The following is a 19,548-nucleotide window of genomic DNA, read 5'->3' on the forward strand; positions in this document are numbered from 1 at the left end:
AGGACACGAGTCTTGCACTATCTGAGGACCAGCCCTGCAGAAAATTTCCTTTCTGAGTCAATTTTAGGGCCGGATTTTTTCCCTGATTTGTCTGATTATCGTATGATATAATAGATGTTAAGAAAGTACAGGGAGGAGGCAGAGTGTGTGTTGATTCAGGCGACCTGTGTGTGAAACTTCATTCAGACTCACAAACAGAAATGAATTAGGAAGTTTTATCCTGAACTTTCTGTGCAAATGTGGGAGTGTGATAAGTCTAACATAAAAGCTGTTGTGGGCCTGGAAGGAAATAAATTTCTCTGTATGTCTGAGATGTCCAGGCATGTGACAACTGGAGCAGTGTGGAGTGCCAGCAAAACTGCATGCTGGAGCAGTGCTGGCCCTGGCTGTGTTAGTTGTGTCTCTATTAGCAGAAGGAGACAGTCAGGGAGGAGAAGTCAAGTACTATGCAGAGACTCACACAGCTGAGTTGAGCTTTCAGCTGTGCTACAAGCTCCCTGCTTGTCCTTGAGAAAATAATTTACTCTCTATGTTTCACCAACCCAATTGCACAAAACATTTGGTGTTATCATGTATTATCACCTTTGTCCAACCTTACCTTTTTATTCCAGAAACCCCACTGAGCAGATGCTCAGTCTGGTTTTACATTCTTCATCACAATAAGTCATCGTTCTTGGTGGGATGGGCTATAGCGCCCCAATTAGTTGTAATAATAATACTACTAAGTAGATGGTGTCATGGGTGAACTCTGCCCAGATTTTATTTTTCAGAACTAAAAACTCATTCATACAATCTAAACAGTTTTGTATGTTATTGTAATTAATGAAACCCAGGTGCCCTAGTTATCTTGTTGTTCTTGTTTTAGCACAACTGCTTGCAAACTGACACATGTCAAGTTTTAATTTAGAGAAAACTTTTCAGGCTGTGTCACTGTGTAAAACCCCAAACATTCACTTATTATGAAAACCTTGAAAGTCACTTAGAAATTGCCATGCTGTTTGATTCTGTTACCACAGCCTCTTCTGCAGCTGAGGCTGCTCGTTTGCCTCCATAGGATGCTGCCACTCATGTTTGAATTGAAGCCACTTGTGTCTTATTGCAAATTTGCATAAGAGACAGAGATGATGCTTCATGAATCCCAGATAATGGAATTTGGACATGCAAGGCTTCATCCCCAGAGAAGGGAAAGGCAAAAAAAAAAAAAAAAAAAAAGGAAGACTGGAAAATAGCAGTGAGAGCTGTGGCCCAATTCAACAAGGTAATTAAGTGCTCGGCCTGTCCTTGAGCACGTGAGCAAAATTACTGAGTGTATTGTACTTATGTGCTTTAAGTTTGGCACCTTATTGAATGTCTTGTTAAACTGGGAGGGATTTTTGATTACTAGAATAAAGAAGTCAATACATCACAGGAAGAGGTCACCAAGTGGTGATGAAAATAGAGATATGCTCAAGTCATTTACATCTTTCAGAAGAGTTGCTACCACTGGAGTTACAGGTTTAACACTAATGACATACTTCAAACCTGGAAATCATCTTAACCAGATTTTCTCTGCCTTTGCCACCGGCTGCTGCAGACATTGCAAAAACATCAGATCCTTCACCATACACTGGAAAAAATTGAAAGCACAAGGAACATGCTATGTCTTAATCAGTTAGCAAAGCTTAATGGACTGTGGTTAAAAATGAGGAGTCGTGCAATGCTTAATTTTGACATATTAGGTGAGGTACTATACCAAATAAACAGGCCGAGTGCTAAACGTGGATAAATAGCTTGATCTCCAGGCTCCTGGTCTCTGAATATTAAAAAAAAACCCAACTAAGCCCCAAAGTATTCACAAACTGCACTATTTAATGGCAGGAGGAATAATTCACATAGCTGGGATACGTTACTGCGGTTGATAGTGCCAAGTTCATTGAAGAAAGTTGTAAACTGATGTGTTTCTTTCATACCTCTGTCTCCCCTGCTGTTGATACAGGATTTAAATTCAAAATCTATGAAGGGCTAAAGCTAAAGCTCGAAATCATTTTCCATGTTTGCCTGTCCCAAATTAAAACTGTGTTTTGTTGACAAAATTTGGAAAGGTTTGAGATTTGGCAGGCCTGGTTGTCCCCGTGCTTACATTAATGTGTCAGCACCTCATTAATCATTTATTAAACTGTAGTGTGCCTTTCCCTCTTGCTACAGTCTGTGTTTTAGGATGCCTCAGTGCCTATTCCACATATACTTTGGCTCTCCCCTCCCCCTAATTTTATGATTTCTCCACAAATTAGTTTTAGCATGTGCTTTAACTTGAACATATCCCAGTCATTTCAAAATCAAAATGAGGAGACTGTAGTATTTTTTTAGATTAAAAAATATGAGTTGAACTTGTAAGTATGTTAAGTGCTCTGTAGCAATCCAAGTAGGTAACTGTGGCACACAATATTCAAGGTGCTTTTTAAACTCTGTTAATAATTGGAGGCATTAATATTTTGTTAGTGCCACGTATGCTCAGTATTCCTCTATTAATGAGAATTTTCATTTAAAGAATTGAGCAGTAAGGGTGTGCTGCTTCTTACAGGTGCACTATGAATAATCTTTTTTTCAAACAGACACATAAGAGGGTTTTTTTCTGCATTTCCTGCAACTGGAAACAGTTTCTCTTGGGGATTCCATTTATAGTTTCTTCTGCTAACGACACCGAAGAACCACACCAATGTGGTCTCTTTGTAGTAAATCAAACTCTCTGTTCAGGAGGGAGGTAGGAAGACACTGTTAAGTAATTCAAAATATGTTGCATCAACAGTTTTGGAAACCTGAGGGGGGGAATTAAATGTAGATTTACTCACATAAAACCTTGCCAGGATTTTCTTCCCAAGTTCTTCCCTAGAAAGGTGCATGTGTACCAACAGCTACTTAAATAGAGAATTTTCACAGATTTGAGAACTACCTTACTGTTAGTACTCTTGACTCATTATTTTTCTGGAATCCTATTTCTAGAAATGTTCAAAAGTTTTGGTTTCAGCACAGGATCGATCAGCTTCAGTGGGAAATCTGTGTGTACTTACAGCATTTTAGAACTGAGGAAAATATTTTATCTTGAAGCCATTGTTATTAATTGTAATTGTGTTAATTTTCATATGCATCTAATCAGACCCATAGAAGAAGATAAGAGCTAACATAAGTCATGGAGTTGTGACAGGTGATGCCAAGGATTTGGCTCAAAATCCCAGTTGCAAAGAATTTACAATGGTTGCAAGTGCACAAATAGAATTGCAAACCCTGAGCCACTTACTATAAAATCATATTTTATTGAAAATATTATAAACTTTATTCTATCCCTCAGGAATGCAATAGATAAATTACTTTTGAAATCCCTTTTGGAATTTTATATATAGGGCTTAGGGTTTCTTCCCCTTAGTTTGATTTCAGAAAAATTTTCCTGTAGTGTTTGGTGCTTCCTTTTCCTGAAATTTCCATCTATAAGAGCTCTTGAATAATTTATTCTGTATTTTAATATCTTCCACTTAAAACACATACAAAAATCTATTGCCTGGAATGCCATTCTGAGGGATGGGTTTAGGACCCTTCCAATATAAACTATTCTCTTTTGTATTCCTCTTTTCAAAGACAAAGAGTTTGGAATGGGCTATGGGCAGTTTAACAGCTTTGCTTACTTTTTGAGTGTTTTAATCAGGGGCCAGAAATAGGTAGAAAATTTTTTCTTCCACTTTTTCTTCCCCCCCCATCCAATTCAAGTGATGGAATTGAATAGTTGTAAGCGATCCTTTAAGTGTCCCCATTTGACCAACTTTGAGAGGCAGCAGCTTCCTGAGAGAGTTGAACCAATGTTTGCCAATCCTTGTAAAGCATTTCACCTCTTCAGAGGCTAAAGCCTCTCAAAACCAAGAACAATTAAAGCGAGAGCCTTTCAGAGCGACTGGGGAATTCAGCAAAATAAATCAGAAATCCTCTGCCGTGGCTCTGGAGGCTTGCCTCATTATAAGAGCAGATCTATTAGCCCCCTTGCCATTGTCTTTCATTTCTCAAGTGAGGTGATTCTAATTAAATTAATCTGCATGTCAATCTATCGGTGATCAATCAAAAGGGCTGAGGTCCCCCTTTGCGGCAGTGTGCTTGCGGCTGACAGGGGCTGATAATGGAGGAAGAAATAAACTGTCGAGCAAAGTTAATTAGTCAACATAATAGGTGGATTAAACAGGAGCTGCTGATTGCTGTTTCACATGTCGAAGCATGAGGTGGGAGCTGAAACTGCAATTAACAGACAATTATTATATTTGGTTGTAAGAGGTCGCATGAATAAACATATCTCTGTGGGTTTCAGTCTTTAATCCCTTTCCCTGTTTAATGTAAGGAGAAGTGTAGGTCATTTCTTCTTATTGTTTTAGTCAAAGTTCTCGAAGGCAATGCGTGCTTCTGGCAAACCAGCAGCCAGCTGAAGGCCAAATCTTTGGCTGGGGTAAAACACTGGGAATGACATTGTTGGGAAAATATTGTGGGAGGGGTGGCTGAATGAAAGCTAGGGAGTCTGACACTTCTTGGTCTGAATGGGGTAGGAGGAGACCTGGTGTGATGGGCTCGCAGCTCTGCAAGGGACTTGTCCCATGCATCCCCTTGTTTCCTCTATGATGTCTCATGGCTCAGGTGCCCTCAGCCTGAACAGGAATTTCCTTTATGATGGTGCCTACTGAGCCTCAGGTTTGAAGGGTCCCTCTGGACACCTCTGAGCAGCTGGGTCTTCTACTCTGGACCCAACATTTGCCTGTTTGCCCCTGCTGGGTTGGCTCCTCTCCCATCTCAGGCTGCTCTGGGGACCAGAAGTGTCGGATCCTGCCTCCAGTGCAGTCCTGCTCTGTCTCCCTCACCTCAAACCAAATCCCAGGTGTTGACATTGAGATAAGTTGAGAAATACAAATAATTCTAACACTGGATGAATAGGGTTGTGTTCTCCAGATCAAGACCCCACTGTCAAGCGTGCATGTGTACACAAACATACCTATACTTACTCCCTAAGATAGAGCTTGGGAGAAATTTGGGCAAGTCCAACAACCTGCAGTGACCGTACTGAGGGGATGGCAGCAGAGAAGGGTGGGGGTAAGGCACGCAACAACTCTCATTACAACTTTACAAAATACACTTTTGTTTTCTTTTATTCTCATTTGCAACGTCAACAGCTCTATCTACTTCAGCATGGAAACCGAGGGATAATTTAGGGTGAAACACAGCTGCCCTTGTGTATAGGGGAAAAAATACTTAATAAAGATCCTCTTGTTAAAATGATGGTTAACAGTGTGCTGTCTGCCATGCAGCTACAAACTCTGCAATTTGACTTAAAACTGCATCAAAAGCTTTCGATGCCAAAGACCCACTCATCAATAGCGTCTCTTGTTAGATTTGTACAGCATAAGCACCAGTTATTATGCGAAATAGCTATGCAATTTTCTACAGCTCCCAGCTGTTATTTATTTAACTGAGTTTATTACACTGTGTGCTTTTTAAAAAACATACAGATATATCCAATTTTTTCCTACGTTTTGCTCTTGTGCTTGCAGGTCGTGGTGTCTACAACAGTCAACGTTGATGGCCATGTGTTGGCAGTGTCGGACAATATGTTTGTACACAACAATTCCAAGCACGGGCGGAGAGCTCGAAGACTCGATCCCTCGGAAGGTACGCCTTCTTATCTGGAACATGGTAGGCATATCATTTTCATTGGTTGGCATTGCTACTTTAAATGTGGATTTGTTTGGTTTGCGTCTCTGGCTACTGGTTTCAAATTGTCCTGTAACAGTTTATACCCTTGGGGCTGGATATTTTAAAGATACTGGCCTCCAGACCAAAGGGGGAATTTTTCAAGTAGGTCAGCTCTAAATGCACTGAAATTACAAACCATTAAGCAAACATGGGTGCAAAGTCTGTCCTGTGTGTCAGTGGAGTGTGGTGATTTCTTTTTTTTTTTTTTTTTTTTGCTGGTTCCATCTATTCAGCACCCAAAATTGGAGTCTGATCTTTTTTTTTCCATTGCCTTGATTTTTGACTGTACATCTAAAGCATCCTGCATATTTTCTGAAATACTCAGCATCCAAGTTTTGGACTGGATTTCTTCTATCTATAGGGTGCTGAACTCTCTAGGAGATTGAACTGCCCTAAATGAAAGCAGAGCCCTTTTGGAAATCCATCTGCTTACTCAAGCCATGGATGAATGTTCTCTTCTGGCTCCAGCTGTGCCAGCTGAGGACATTGCTCTTCCCTGCATGTCACAGCTGTTTGTCTCTCCTCCCTGCTCCAGGCTATTCTTCACCATGGACATGCCAGCTAAGATGGTTGTCTGCTTGCTCCCTGGTCTCCTTCAGTCCAATGAAGTTCATTTGCATTAAACCATTTAAATAATCACTCTTTGCCAATCCAGCTTATTTTGCTGAAATGATTGAAGGAGAAATGGTGCAAGGCAATTTGTCTGGCTTTTCTGAAAGGACAGTAAACCCCAGCAAGGGTGGGATGAGGGCACGTGGCTGGAAGTAGCCTGGGGGACAGTAATCTCTTCTGTAGGGTCAGCTGGTCCTGGAAGGGAACATCTGCTGGTGACTGTAGGTGCTTAAAATGGGAGTTGTTGAGTGCAAATGTGCTTTGAAAAATCTGGATTTGATTAATGTTTTGTTTTGCTCTTTGTCCTCAAAGTTGATGACTACTGCTGAAAAACAAAACAAAAACAGAGGGCATTTCACTCCCCTCTCTCTGTTCCAGCTTGGTAGAATAGCTCTTTGTCTTCAAAGCTGTTTATAATCCTAAATTCAATAGGTGCTTGCTCCCTCTAAGAGATGTGTACCCTCAGCTCCCATTGAAGTAGTAGAGTGCAGAAGGCACCAGTCCTTTATGCTGGTTTGTTTCACAAATATTTGCCAAGGATCTGATGAATAATTAAATAGATTTTTCCAAAGAGTTTGAAGAAACCAGATAAAATTTTCTCTGGGAAAGCAAATGCCACTCAGAAAAATGTTAACTAGATATGTTAAAAGAAATTATTAATGCTGAGAGATGGGAAAATGTGTGGGTTTCTGCTACTCAGGATTCCTCTGTAAATAGTTTTTATTCTGTTTATGCTTTCAGGCATCAGTCCTGCAAGCACTTATGCATATATTTAAGATTATGCTCACATATGGTCTTGTTGGGATCAATGAGGCTTCTTGTGTCAGAGAAGCTGAGGGTATTGATAAGTGTTTGCAGAATCGGGTCTGTAGTTCACACTTACTAACCTAAAATTCTTAGCTCAGCAGCGTTTCTCATTATATAAACATAACTTACATCTGTATTTATTTAGCTCTAACTTTTTATGTAGGCTATGAGCCATTTTCAGTCATAATTCATGTTACAGAATTTTTTTTCATCCTGCCAACAACCTAATTTAATAAACAAACCACTGTCATAATTTTTACTGAAAATTTATAAGGAATGTACGAACTCTGTCTTTATTAATTAGCAGAAGGCAGAACATTACAAAAGGAAACTCCTCTCGGCTCAACTTTGTAATCTTTCCATTAAGTCTAGTCTTTCAAAAAAATTCCTCCTATTCTTTCACTCATATTCCTACTAAAGTAGTTGCCATATTTTTGCATGTTTTTTTTTTCTTTCTTTTTTTTTCCCCATTTCAGTCTTCTCAGTGTGTGCTTTTGGTCAAGGAAGTACTTAATTTCTCCTACATAAATGCTCTTACTCTCATGCAAGGTAGTATCTCATTTTACCACAGATATCATTGCCACTCTTACAACCTGAGGAATTCTGTTAGCAAAAAGAAACAAAAAAAAGGTGACGTTCTGCTTAGACATCTACACGCACCTTAGTTACTGTGCTGATATTAGAAGTCAACATCTGCAAAATATCTCCATGTGTACCTTTTGGGGAAAAAGTGATTTTTCTAATCTACTTTCTCAGGCACCTCTCAAGCAACCTCATAAAGCAACTGCTAGTAAATTCTTACTTTTGAATAGCAACCTTCACACTACAAAATTGCTCTCTTTCCAAAGGCTTGGTGGAGTCTTTCTTTTTAACCTAAACCCTTCAATCCAGCTCTCCAGGAATTCTATGCACATGTGAGCCCAAGAAAAAAGGAGAAAAAAATATCCAGTAACTGTTTTAAATGATGCTGTTGGATATCTAAAACATTTAACGAAAGAAACAAAAATAAAAGGAAAAGGCTTAATGCTCTTGAATTTTGGGCAGCCTCCACAAACCTTAGACCCATTGGAATAGATGACAGTTTCCTCCATGGAAATTAATTTTTATTTTCAGTTCGAGTCACGAAGTATATATTATTTTTCTTCAGCTTTTGGAATTTTTATCTCAGATAATATCAAAGAGACAGTTTGTTTGCCTTTCCTCTTCCCAGCTTTTCTGCCTCCCTCAGGGGAAGGACAGATTGACCTGAGCAGTGTCCGTAAACGGGGAGATGGGAAGCGAACGTACTCATGGTTAGTTTGTCTCTGGTTCATTGCTCTGGTGAGCAACTTCTGATCGTAGGTTTGTAAATTCTGGGATCTAACTATAATATGCCCTTGACAAATGTACTCCTGTGGACTCTCCTAGGTGTTTAACTTTTTAACACAAATATCTGATGGCAGTAGAGATGAATGCCTGACTTTGTGAGGACTGGGAAAAGGGGAGACAGGATGTAGCAAGAAGGTGTGTTGATTGCCTAGTTTAGTTAGACAATATCCAGCTTATTTTTCCTTACAAAGTTGTGCTGGGACACACTGCTCTTAAACATTGAGTTGCAGTTTATACAACACCAAAAAGAGAGTTTGGGTGCCAAAAAGCTGGAAAGAAAACTGCACCTCCTGAGCCACTCAGGAGCCTGGTGTCTCCACACTTGGGTTTTACCATCTCATTAGCAGGTAGCCTGGATTATTTTTGGGACACCCAACATATCTCTATTTATATCTTACTCGTCAGACAGTAAAATGAAAGTTCCTTTTCGTAGCTCTTTCCTCTGAGTATAACCAGGACCTTAGATCATGGTTTTGTATCCACACACTGTGCTTGAAACCAGCAGGTTAAAAAACTTGTCTTTCAAATAAATATATCTATCTTTAAAAATAATAGCTGGCAGAGGCCTATTATTTCATCCATCTCTGTGTGGTATAAATGGGGTAAGCCACACTAATCTGTGGTTTTCAATAATTATCACTTTTTCATTTACAAATAGTTGGATCCTCACTTGTTTTATATTTATGGTAAACCAGAAAGCCGATGTGGTTGGCCTTTCTAAAGTATATATATCTATAGTAAGATGTATAGTGAAGAACCAATAGGCCCCAACAGTAGAATATATTTCCGCTCGTAGTTCATCCCAGGGTGTCAAATTTAAAAGCAAAATCTTTCCAATGCAATTTAAGTGATGAAATTATGAAAGGGGAGAATTCGGGCAGGGTTTGCAACAATTCTTTTCAAGTTTACCAGCATAAATCCATGACTGCAGATGTCTGCAAAGTTTCCAGTTAAAACTCTCGTATCGTTGCAAAGTAAAAATTCTTTTTTCTCCCCAAATCTTTGAATGTCTTTACAAGAATGTAAAGCCAATTGCAGCATCAATTTCTCTATTCTTTTTCTTCTCTGGCAGAACGCAATGCCCTCGAAAAATGATAGTCCCTGAGACCCTGTCAGTTTGCATGCTCTAACACTTTATTATCTAATGATCTAATACGCAACAAGGCAAAGAGGAGGTGCTTATCACCCTGACAAGATGCCTAAGAGAAGTGACTAAATTACTTTATGTACCATTAGCACTAGCTGCCACGGTGAACTCACTGTGAGCGTTTATGCAAATATTCCTGAATACATTCAAGTGGCCTTGTCAGGAAGACGACTGACAAGCAGCTTAAATGCTTTGGTTTTTAAAGGGATAGTTTTATTTCTTTTTCTTTTCCTTTTCCTTCCTCCTCCATAGGAAAACACTGAAGGATTAGGTGATAGTGAGGTTTGCTGATGATTTGGTTATGAGTGAGCTCAGCAGCAGCAAAACATGAAAGATGCAGAATAGAAATAGGGACAAATTATAAGACATGATGTCAAAATTTGCAGGTGGAAGCAGAGACAACCATGATTTCTAAAGCAATGTCCTGCCGTTATTTTAATATGAAATATACATAAATCTCTGTGTGTGTGTATACCTAAAATAGGGCATTATGTAGCAAAACCATTATTAGTGGCTGCCTTATGCTGGAAAGGATAGTGCATGGCTGGATTATTTGATCACTTTATTGTGGTACCTGAGACAGTCAAGGTTTTACAATGTTGTTTTAGCTCATGACAGTAATGAGTGACTCAGACCATTTGTCTGCAGGTGCAAAACCTCCTACAGTAAAAAAAAAGTAGTTGCTGTGCTGGATACGACAGGTAGATCCTCTTGTCAGCAGTAGGACACTTAAAGAGCATTTCTGGACAATCCTGTCCATCCTGGGCAATCTGAGAGCCCACAGTCACTGCACAACCACAGATTTTCCACTAAGTCCTCAGATTTGAAAGCAAAAATGATTGCTAGGCTGTGTCTTAGTTAATTAGATATTTTCTGTTTAGGTTACTAAAAAAAGGAAAGTTTCCCCCACCAAATAAACTATTTTGAGAAGATAATCTTTAAAATAAACCTTTGAGATTGACTGCCTTTAAATATTGTTGTTATTTAGTCTTACTGCAATAGAACTGTTGAGAATGAATTGAATTTAGCTGTATGCGCTGGGCAATTCCTGAAAGATGCTCAGAAATCTCACTTAGTGACCTGTTTCTTGTGCTGTAAGTGCCTTTGCCACAACATTAAGCACTAAAAATTGACAGTGTGGGAAGTCATTAGGAGAATGCCCCTATGAGCTCCATTTTAACCATTTCAACCCTGAATCCCTTCATGTTGCCTGTCTCCGTGCTAATTGATGAAATTATTACTACAAGATGGAATGCTGACTGAAGGGAAAAATGTCAGCAAGTTGAGAAAACTTAATCTTCAAAACTTGATACATTTTACCCTTAGATGGTACAGGTTCAGGTTCACAATCAAAGTTAGGGACTACTGCATTCACAAACTGACCAGCTTTAAATAAAGAAACTTTAAAGTTTGACTTGTTTCATCTGTGGGTGGAAGCACCTGTCATAGCTTAGTGCTGTGCTAAGAAGAACATTTTTGTGATTATATGAGAAATATAAACACACAAGCTTTTTCTGCACCGTATCATTCCATATAGAAAAATGCAGGGGGCTTGATTTATTATTTAGAAGGAAAATATTGAAAAAAAATATTAGGATTCTACCACTCTACTTGAGGGGATCTTGCATGTTATTCTGAGCTATGTTCACTTTCTAATTTATTTTCTATGAGGGAAGAATACCTTGGGTTGTTGGACATCTCTATGCATACACAAGGGAAAAAATGTGACTTTTAGAACATTGCACAACATGGATAGTAATAACAGTAAGTGAGCCTTGATATACTGAAAGATTGCAAAACTTCAAGCTGGAAATAATTTTCTTTATTTTTGCCAAGTTGTCTTTTTCATATCAGTTCCTTCATAAATGCAGTGACTCATAAATTCAGGCAATTTTTTACATAATGGCTTGTTATATGTTCTTGGAGCTTGACCTCACCGAGTGTGTAATATTAACCTCTTTGCTACCCTGTGGACTTACTGTATGTGTCACAGAATCATGGAATAGTTGGGGTGGGAAGGGACCTCTGGAGATCATCCAGTCCAACCCCCTGCTAAAGCAGGTTCGCCTGGAGCGGGTTGCACAGGATCACATCCAGGCAGGTTTTGAATATCTCCGGAGAAGGAGACTCCTCAACCTCTCCGGGCAGCCTGATCCCATGCTGTCTCACTCAAAGCAAAGTTTTTGTCTCATATCCAGATGGAACTTCGAACAGAAATGAGCACACTAGGACTGGATTAGTTCAGTATGTCTACTCGGATGGAGTTAGAGCATTTGGCCCTCTGAAGAGACAATACATGGCCAGAAAGTAAAGGTGCTTTACTTGAGAAAATTTGTAGATAAAGATTCCAGTATGATCTCATCAAAATTTTAACTCTGGGGCCACTTGAAGTAAGTTGTGAAAACTCTCTCAGGTTATCCACGGATTGCAAATATTAAGTCAGGGTGTGGTATTTTTCTAAAAAGTATATGGCAGGTCAGGAAGAGGTTAAGGGTTTGAGCAATTCCTCACCTGGGAATTGCTGAGTTATCTGATGGGTGCTGTGCAGGATGTCAGGCTCTGTGATCAAAATGATCTCTTCAGGAATAAAATCATAGGATTCATTAGGTCAGCAAAACATGGCAGAGCTAAGATTTGCACAACTCCAATTTAGGTAACCAAAACCGAGCTGATTAAATTGAGCCCCACTGAATTATACTTATGTCTTTTTTAATCTTCACCAGAGCAGAGTCTCTGTCTACAGGCCCAGATGCTGCTTCCTTTTTGGATATTACCAAGAATTGCATAAGAACTGGGTGGGTGGGTAGGTGGAGCCACCCTTCTCATAGCCAGTCAAACAAAAAGCAGAAAATCTTCTGTTTCTATTTGTCTGGGTCATAAATCATCCATTAAAGAGAGGTACTCAAAAACTTAGAATATCTGGCTGCAGCAATTCTGATATTTCAAAATTTATTTTTAGTCTGAGGCTAAATTAAAACAAGATTTAAACAATGAAGGTGGATTTTAAATGGCTGATTTAGGCGAGAAGATTCCAGAATTTCAGTTTTACCATTAGTTCTGCTATTTATGAAGTTGGAAGTTTGAGTTAATGATTTTTTTCATTATTTAAAGATTATTGCATAACATTTATGTACTAACATTGCTGCTGCTATGTTGCGGGAAACTCAGGGAGATACTATTTCAAGTATTCTAGTCATTAATAAAAGGATTGCTTTTACATAATGTCCATGGAAGTACCTCTTGAAAAGCCAAATTCAAATTTGGCTACTCCAATTACCATAGTTAGAAAGGATTCCTGCTTGACAGTCACTTATCAGGGATCTAGTGTCAAGTTTAATTGAGAAAGGAAAAAATGCTAAAATGGAAGTGGGAAACTCCTCGATTTTAAAAAGATAAGGTGTGGGAGTTTCTACCCATGAGCAACTGTCCTTTTTGGTTTTCAAATAAATTATAAAAACAAACAAACAAGCAAAACAAAACCAAAAAAACCCCATAAAAAACCAAACCAAAACAAAACCAAAAAAAACCCCACAAAAAACTCAACCCTTCCCCCCGAATATCTAAGTGATGTCAAGCTGTGATATGTTGTTACCTTCTATTGTTACGAGAGTGTCATGAATTCATGGAAAAATAGTACCTGGATGAAGATAAAGAACATTTTGTGAATTTCCCAGAGGAGCTTTCAGAACTCTGCTCCCAAAATTGCAAAAATAAGAAAATATGAGGAAAACTGCCGTTAAATTTTGATACAGATTTGTATAGAAAAAACCCTGTTTTGTTACAGCAGACAGATAAGAGAGAAAAGTTCAGATGGTAAATCTCCAACCACCATAAGAGTTGACTCTCATTTGGAGAGTTAGACCAACCACTTGCTGGAGGTTTGAGGTTTCTCTCCAGACTTCAGAGGATTTGGAATACAGTTATGCAAGTAGAAAAACCTTAGCTACTCTGTTTGGCAGAAACTTCACAGGTGCAAGTACAGGAGAACATTCAGTAGCATTCAAATAGTCAATGAATATTCATAGTTACTGAGCATTCATTACATTTCAATTTGCTTTTCTGGCCACTATGTCACTAATACAATGGCATCACAGAGGAGAAGACTGACATTAGGCTTACAGAAATGTTTGAGAGGTATTGCACCATTTGGCAGTGAAGTTTTGCCAGACGTTGTTTTTACAACCTTCAAAAATGGGCACACCAGGTAATGACAAAACATTCTGTTATTGTGGTATGATTAATATTATTTCTGAACAAATTCCTCTAATTTAGCTTTTTCATTATAGGATATCTTTATTGGTGTTATGTTGGGAAAAGATGTTTTTTTCCACTTCATTCCCCTGCTGATTTGGGCAGAGTGCGAAGGAAAAGAATTTTGTGAATTGTGGTTTGGAATGAAGGCCAAGAACTTGTGATTTTCTGAGAACTCATCTGGATGTTGTAAAATGTCATGAATATCAAAGAATGGTGTTCACAGCCATTTGCAGGTATCTGGACACTTCCAAATGTTTCATGTTGAGCACCCCATTATTTAAATACCCCAAAGCAATCAGTGGTTATGAAAGGTCTTTGCTCCCATGAAAATTAGGTCCAAAGCTGTGAATCAACTGAGTGATAACAATCTCAAGATTAAAGTTTTGTTCAGACGAAAATTTTCCACCAAACTGTCATTTACAATGTTCTGTTTGGAAAATTTCAAAAATATAGAACTCAATATTTTTTGCATCTCAGGCTGTACATCTTCTCAGTGAGCTGAGAGAAGATTGGTGTGAGCATTCGAGTATCCCTCTTACTGTCCATTGCAGGGTGCCTGCCAAGTGTTTCCCCAGCAAAATGAGTATTTGACAAAGCACCTCTGTATGCAAGGAAATTAGTTAATAGCATAAATCAGGACACTGATGCAGAAAATGGAACCCACCAGGGTGGTATGTATGGAGTGGTTTTTCTAATCTGATTTACCATCTGAAAATTATTAATGTTTAGTAGTAAAGAATAAAAATAAGCTACTAATAATTAATATTGGAATGGAGACAGGCTTTGTGTTTGGCCCAAATCCAGAATACAAGATTTTCAGGAGTGTATGGCATTGCAGAAAGTGTGCTTTCATTAAAGCCAGTAGTGCAACTTCATAAAGTGTTTTTTAAAATCTTAGCTCAAACTGTTTGCTGAGCATAACCAGAAAGCTTTGTCACAATTAGTCCTTTCTACTTTCCACCTTCATTCCATGAATTTATAGTTCTCTTTGTGACAAAACAAATCTTTAGCGTGAAAGTGACTGTAATATAAGCAGTGCTGGTTTATGACCTCATTGAGCAAAGTGAATAGGCTTAGGAAGTTTATTAAAAAGATCAAGAATAAAGTTTTGTGAAAAACTTGCCTAAATTTTAGTGGTTTAAATTTATTTCTCAAAAGTAACTCAAACATTTAGATCTACAAGTTAAGGTACAATGGCCACAGTGAAATGCTTAACAAGATACTGCCCTTCATGAAGTGGATGTTTAGGACTTTTTGAACTTCTGATCCATTCCTGTGAGGCAAGCGGTCACTATTGTGTAGGTATGCTAAATCAACTTTTTTGGAAATTCTTGGACCTAAAGCCAAACTCTTAAAGCACCAAGGTGCCTAAAGCTCCAGGTAGGTGTTTAGTGGGATTTTTAAACTCTGGCTGCAGAATTTCTATGCCTGTCAGCCCCATACTTTGAAAATTCCATTAGGTGCTTACAGGAACCCCTGGATGGGTGGATACCTCCAAAAATCTAGTCCCAAGTGCTGCAGGAACCTGTGTGCTGTTTACTGTACCACCATTGAAGTGTCTGTTAGCAATGGGAGTATAAAGATCCAAATTATGTTTGGTCAATACCATATCATTATGGTTTTGTAGCAGCTTTCTCAGAGGTTCTGTATCTATCCTGTGAAAAAGCAAAGAGTGTTTCCACAGAGGTCCCTTTTGGGTTGTGAAATGGCAGCAGATGTGCTGGATCTCTCCCCCACTGCTGGAGACTGAATAGACAGCTCATGTTGCTGTTCCCTGAAAACCCGGGCTTGCATATGGAATCCATAGGTTTGGTGTTACGTGACCCATGCCGAGAGGGAAGGGCAGCACTCGGAGGCAAATTGCAGGGCTGACCGCAGCGCTGCTCATCTTCCAGCTGCAGCTTGTGGGTTTGGTTTGAGGTCACAGCACTTTCCTGCAGGTGAGAGCATTGCTCAACTTCATGGACTCTTTGAGGAGATGAAGGGAGAGGAAAGAAATATTTCTGACCAGGTTTGGCTCCTGAGGCACCAAAAGGTAAAGCTACTCTGATTAGGGGCCCTTTGGGGAAAATTATTCTTTTCCTGGGATTGCGACCTTGAAGGCGATGCTGAGTGCTGCCTCCTCCTTCAGCCCTGAGCCTGAGCAGAGATGCCTGCTGGAAAGCCCAGAGTCAGGTGTCTGCTCTGTATCAGCTGCCAAATATTTTTTATGAGGTTGCTTCTGGCTACTTCCTCCCTATGATACCGTCTTACCGAGGTCCCTTGGTACTTCCATGAGCCAGCACGGAACTCCCTGGGTCTCCAGGCTTCCAGAGGTGTCTTCCCATTTTTGCTCGTTGTATAGCAGAAAGAGGATCCTAATTTAGACAGACTGACTCTCCCAGCCGGAGCCGGAGTCTGATGTTTGACATGCTGCAATGCCTTAGGTAGGTGGTCTGAATACGGCCCTAAATAAATAAATAAAAACCTTGCATGACTTTATCAGACACATTGAAAGAACAACTTCTCTAAGCGTTTGTAGGCTCGAGTCCAAAGTATTCACTCACATTTTCAGCGTGCTGGTTTTATGTGGTGTCATTGCTGGACAGATACTATGAACTATAAATATAATTTTATGCTTATGTTTTTGCAAGTAAAGCCTAAATGGCTGGGAGGGGGTGCCTGACCTTGCACTCAGAGCAGCACAAATAACAGAGGAAAAAAACAGTCTGAAAGATCCTGCACAGCAGAGACAAGGGGGTCTCAGTCTCTGCCACACAATCAGAGCTGCTGCCTGAAATGCAATTCAGGTTATGTCGCCTCCATTGCTGTACTGCCGCCATCAGAAGCATGGGCTAAGTGTTATAGTGCATTGCTGAATCTATTATTATTATTATTGTTATTGTTATTATTAATTATTATTTTATTTTTTTTTTCTTTTTCTTATCCACCTTTTCCATCCCAGGTAGTCATTAGTTTGCAGTGTATTTCTGGCCAGGATAGAAATTCATTTAAACCTTCTGATCACTGGGATGCTTTTCCTACAGAAGAGCCAGATTTTCTACCTTTTCCCTTGGCCCAGGGCCTGGAAACCCGAGGCCGTGCATCGGACCTCAGTCTCTCTGTTGGCAGCTCTGTGTAACCTGTCACAGAGACAGCCTAAGCACAATTTTTTGCACATGATGAATATGGATCTTTGCTGCATCTGGCAGGCTGCAACAATGAATGCAGAAGTGTGTCATTAATAGATAATAAAAGCAGAAAGCAACATTAATGGGAATAAGCTTTTCTTTTACTGGGACTGATTATTACTTTTTTGTTCTTGGGCTGTGACTAGATCGAGCTGCAAATAACAGCTACCAGTGCTGTGTGCATGCATGTGTTTTGTTGTTGGCTGGTTTTTAATCTGAAATATTTAACCATGACATCTTCAAAGTGCAATTGTGTCATACATCCTCATACACTAATAGATTTCAAAGATGAAGAGCCTTGCTGCTTTATGTTTAGTCATGCCTTCATCTACAAATTTATGGGAGTATTATAGTTTAATGAATTGAACAAGTCCCAGAACAACAACAAAAATGCTCTTTTGTTTGAATTTAGATATAGCATACTTTGTTCTTCAAAAGAATAATAAAACCAATATGTTTCTTTAGTGGTAAACTTCAGGGTAACTTCATCTCACATTACTAATCAAGTACTCAAGGATATGTGTGTGCACATATACATATGTGTGTGTGTGTGTGGTAAATAGGGGCTTTCAGTCGTGGTGTTAGACATAGGCTGAACATTCGTATTCTGATAGCGATAGGCAAACCTCCGAGAACAGATGGAGCAGAGTTCAGCACAAAGGTTTAATCCTATCAGGATGATTCCTGTATGGCCATCTGGATAATCCGGTGCACAAATTCAGTGCCTGTTAAAAGTACAGCATAGGCCAAGATTAGCGTCACAGATTTTCCACTAGACTTGTTCATATTTGACTTTATGATTCTCAGACTCCAGAAAATTGCATTAGAGAGCCTGTGATTTGTGAGAGAAATCAGATGAGGAATAAGAACTCTTAGGGTACTTGAATTTCCCTTGAAGAAAGTGGATTACAGGCACTCCCTGTCCCTGGCAGGACTGCTTTGTGTTTCTGTGCGGGTTGTTCTGTTTCTGAAAGACGATTACTGTGAGCTCTCTGTTGTGGGCAGACTTTCTCAATTCTGCTGAACAAAGAGATCTCAGCTAAAAATTAATTTTAGTTGGATCTTGTTTTTATCAGGAAAATACAGTTTTTGTTTGCTCTAGAATTCGTCTCAGGTGAATTTCTGATTGTTGTGCTGTATGACATAGCAGGAATTTTTAACTTATTTTGAGGGAGCAGAGTTCTGGGTTTTATTTTGTGATTGTGAAAGATTCCATTAAATTTTAATGGATACTAATATTTAGTTTGGCAGTGAGAATTTAGATTTTGATAGAAGTCTATGTTTCATCTAAAATAGTTTCTGTATATCATCAACTAAACCTTGCCAATGTGGCCATAACGTACCAGTGTACATCAGAGCATCAGGGCTCACCCCTTTTGTACTCTGGATGTTGAGCTTTGTATACCTTACAGAGAGGAGGTGCTGTGGCCAAGGTGCTTTTGTCTAGTCCCATGTTCTAACTCTAGAGAGATTTGCCATGAGAGATTTATTGCTTTGTTAAGATACTGATGGAAAATAAAAGAGAGTAAACAAGACTAGAGTGAGGGTAAAACAAACCTGGAATTCAGAAATTGCACCCACCTGCCCTTCTGTTAGGTTGGGATTCAGCAAAACAGTAAACCACAGGGTTAACATTCAGCAAATGGCTAGTTCTATCCTATAAAATGCTTTGTTGGATCCTTAAGGACCAGTCAGGAAAATTAAGTATTATTTGGAGTATGCGAGCTATGCAGAGATGTTTGTTTTGACAAACTTTTAGGGTTGATTCATATTGCACATTTTGGGCTTCCATTCGCAAGGTTGCCTTTATCCTCACCCAGAAATTGCATCAGTGCAACTATTTTTAAACTTTAGTGCACTTAACCAGATGCAGTCTCCTTTCTGGACATACCTATTGTTTTTGCATAGTCATATTTGCTTAGTTGGGCTCTGTAACTTCATCAGCGGAAGTTAAATCAGCGGGAAGCCATTGAAATTGAAGTGGGGGAAGCATAAAGGATTTTTTTCACTGTTTTACTAACAAAACTTTTAAAGTCCGTATTCAGATACAACGGTGCAATCCCATGCATGTATCACACCTTCATCCCCTGCATGGTATTGCCTTTGGCTTTGCCTTATCATTCCTGTGCCTTTGAAAGTAACACCATGGGCTGGAGGAAGGAGTGAAGAAATAGAAGTGCAATAATTTGGGGGCTCATAGGAAAGCATTTGTCTTGCTTAGGGTCAAAATAAGTCTGTGCATCCCTGAGGGAGGAGAGCAGTCGCTGGTTTGGTGTTGGGGTCTCAGCAAACATGGCCCCATTTGCGGAGCTGGAAGTGCTGCCAACACTTTTTAGGCCCTATCCAATATTCTTGGATGTGTTGTTTTATCTCCCAGTCCAGTGCATGCCCCTGTGAACCCAAGCTGCTCAAGAGAACAGAGACTGTGGCAGTGCT

The 19,548-nt window shown here is 39.4% G+C and overlaps 1 protein-coding gene across 8 annotated transcripts in view; it reads left to right on the forward strand.

Moving 5' to 3' along the window:
• Positions 1 to 19,548, forward strand: part of EBF1 (EBF transcription factor 1) — a 274,047-nt gene that overhangs the window by 175,080 nt on the left and 79,419 nt on the right. For 4 of the 8 annotated variants that reach the window (XM_064671914.1, XM_064671916.1, XM_064671919.1 and 1 more), the window contains exon 8: positions 5,553 to 5,670. In XM_064671914.1, coding sequence (XP_064527984.1) covers positions 5,553 to 5,670 — 118 coding nt within the window. Of the gene's footprint in view, positions 1 to 5,552; positions 5,695 to 19,548 lie in introns of all 8 variants that reach the window. The other 4 variants (XM_064671912.1, XM_064671913.1, XM_064671917.1 and 1 more) reach the window with 1 other exon arrangement.

The sequence above is a fragment of the Pseudopipra pipra genome, chromosome 15, assembly GCF_036250125.1.
Source record: "Pseudopipra pipra isolate bDixPip1 chromosome 15, bDixPip1.hap1, whole genome shotgun sequence".
Taxonomy (NCBI): Eukaryota; Metazoa; Chordata; class Aves; order Passeriformes; family Pipridae; genus Pseudopipra; species Pseudopipra pipra.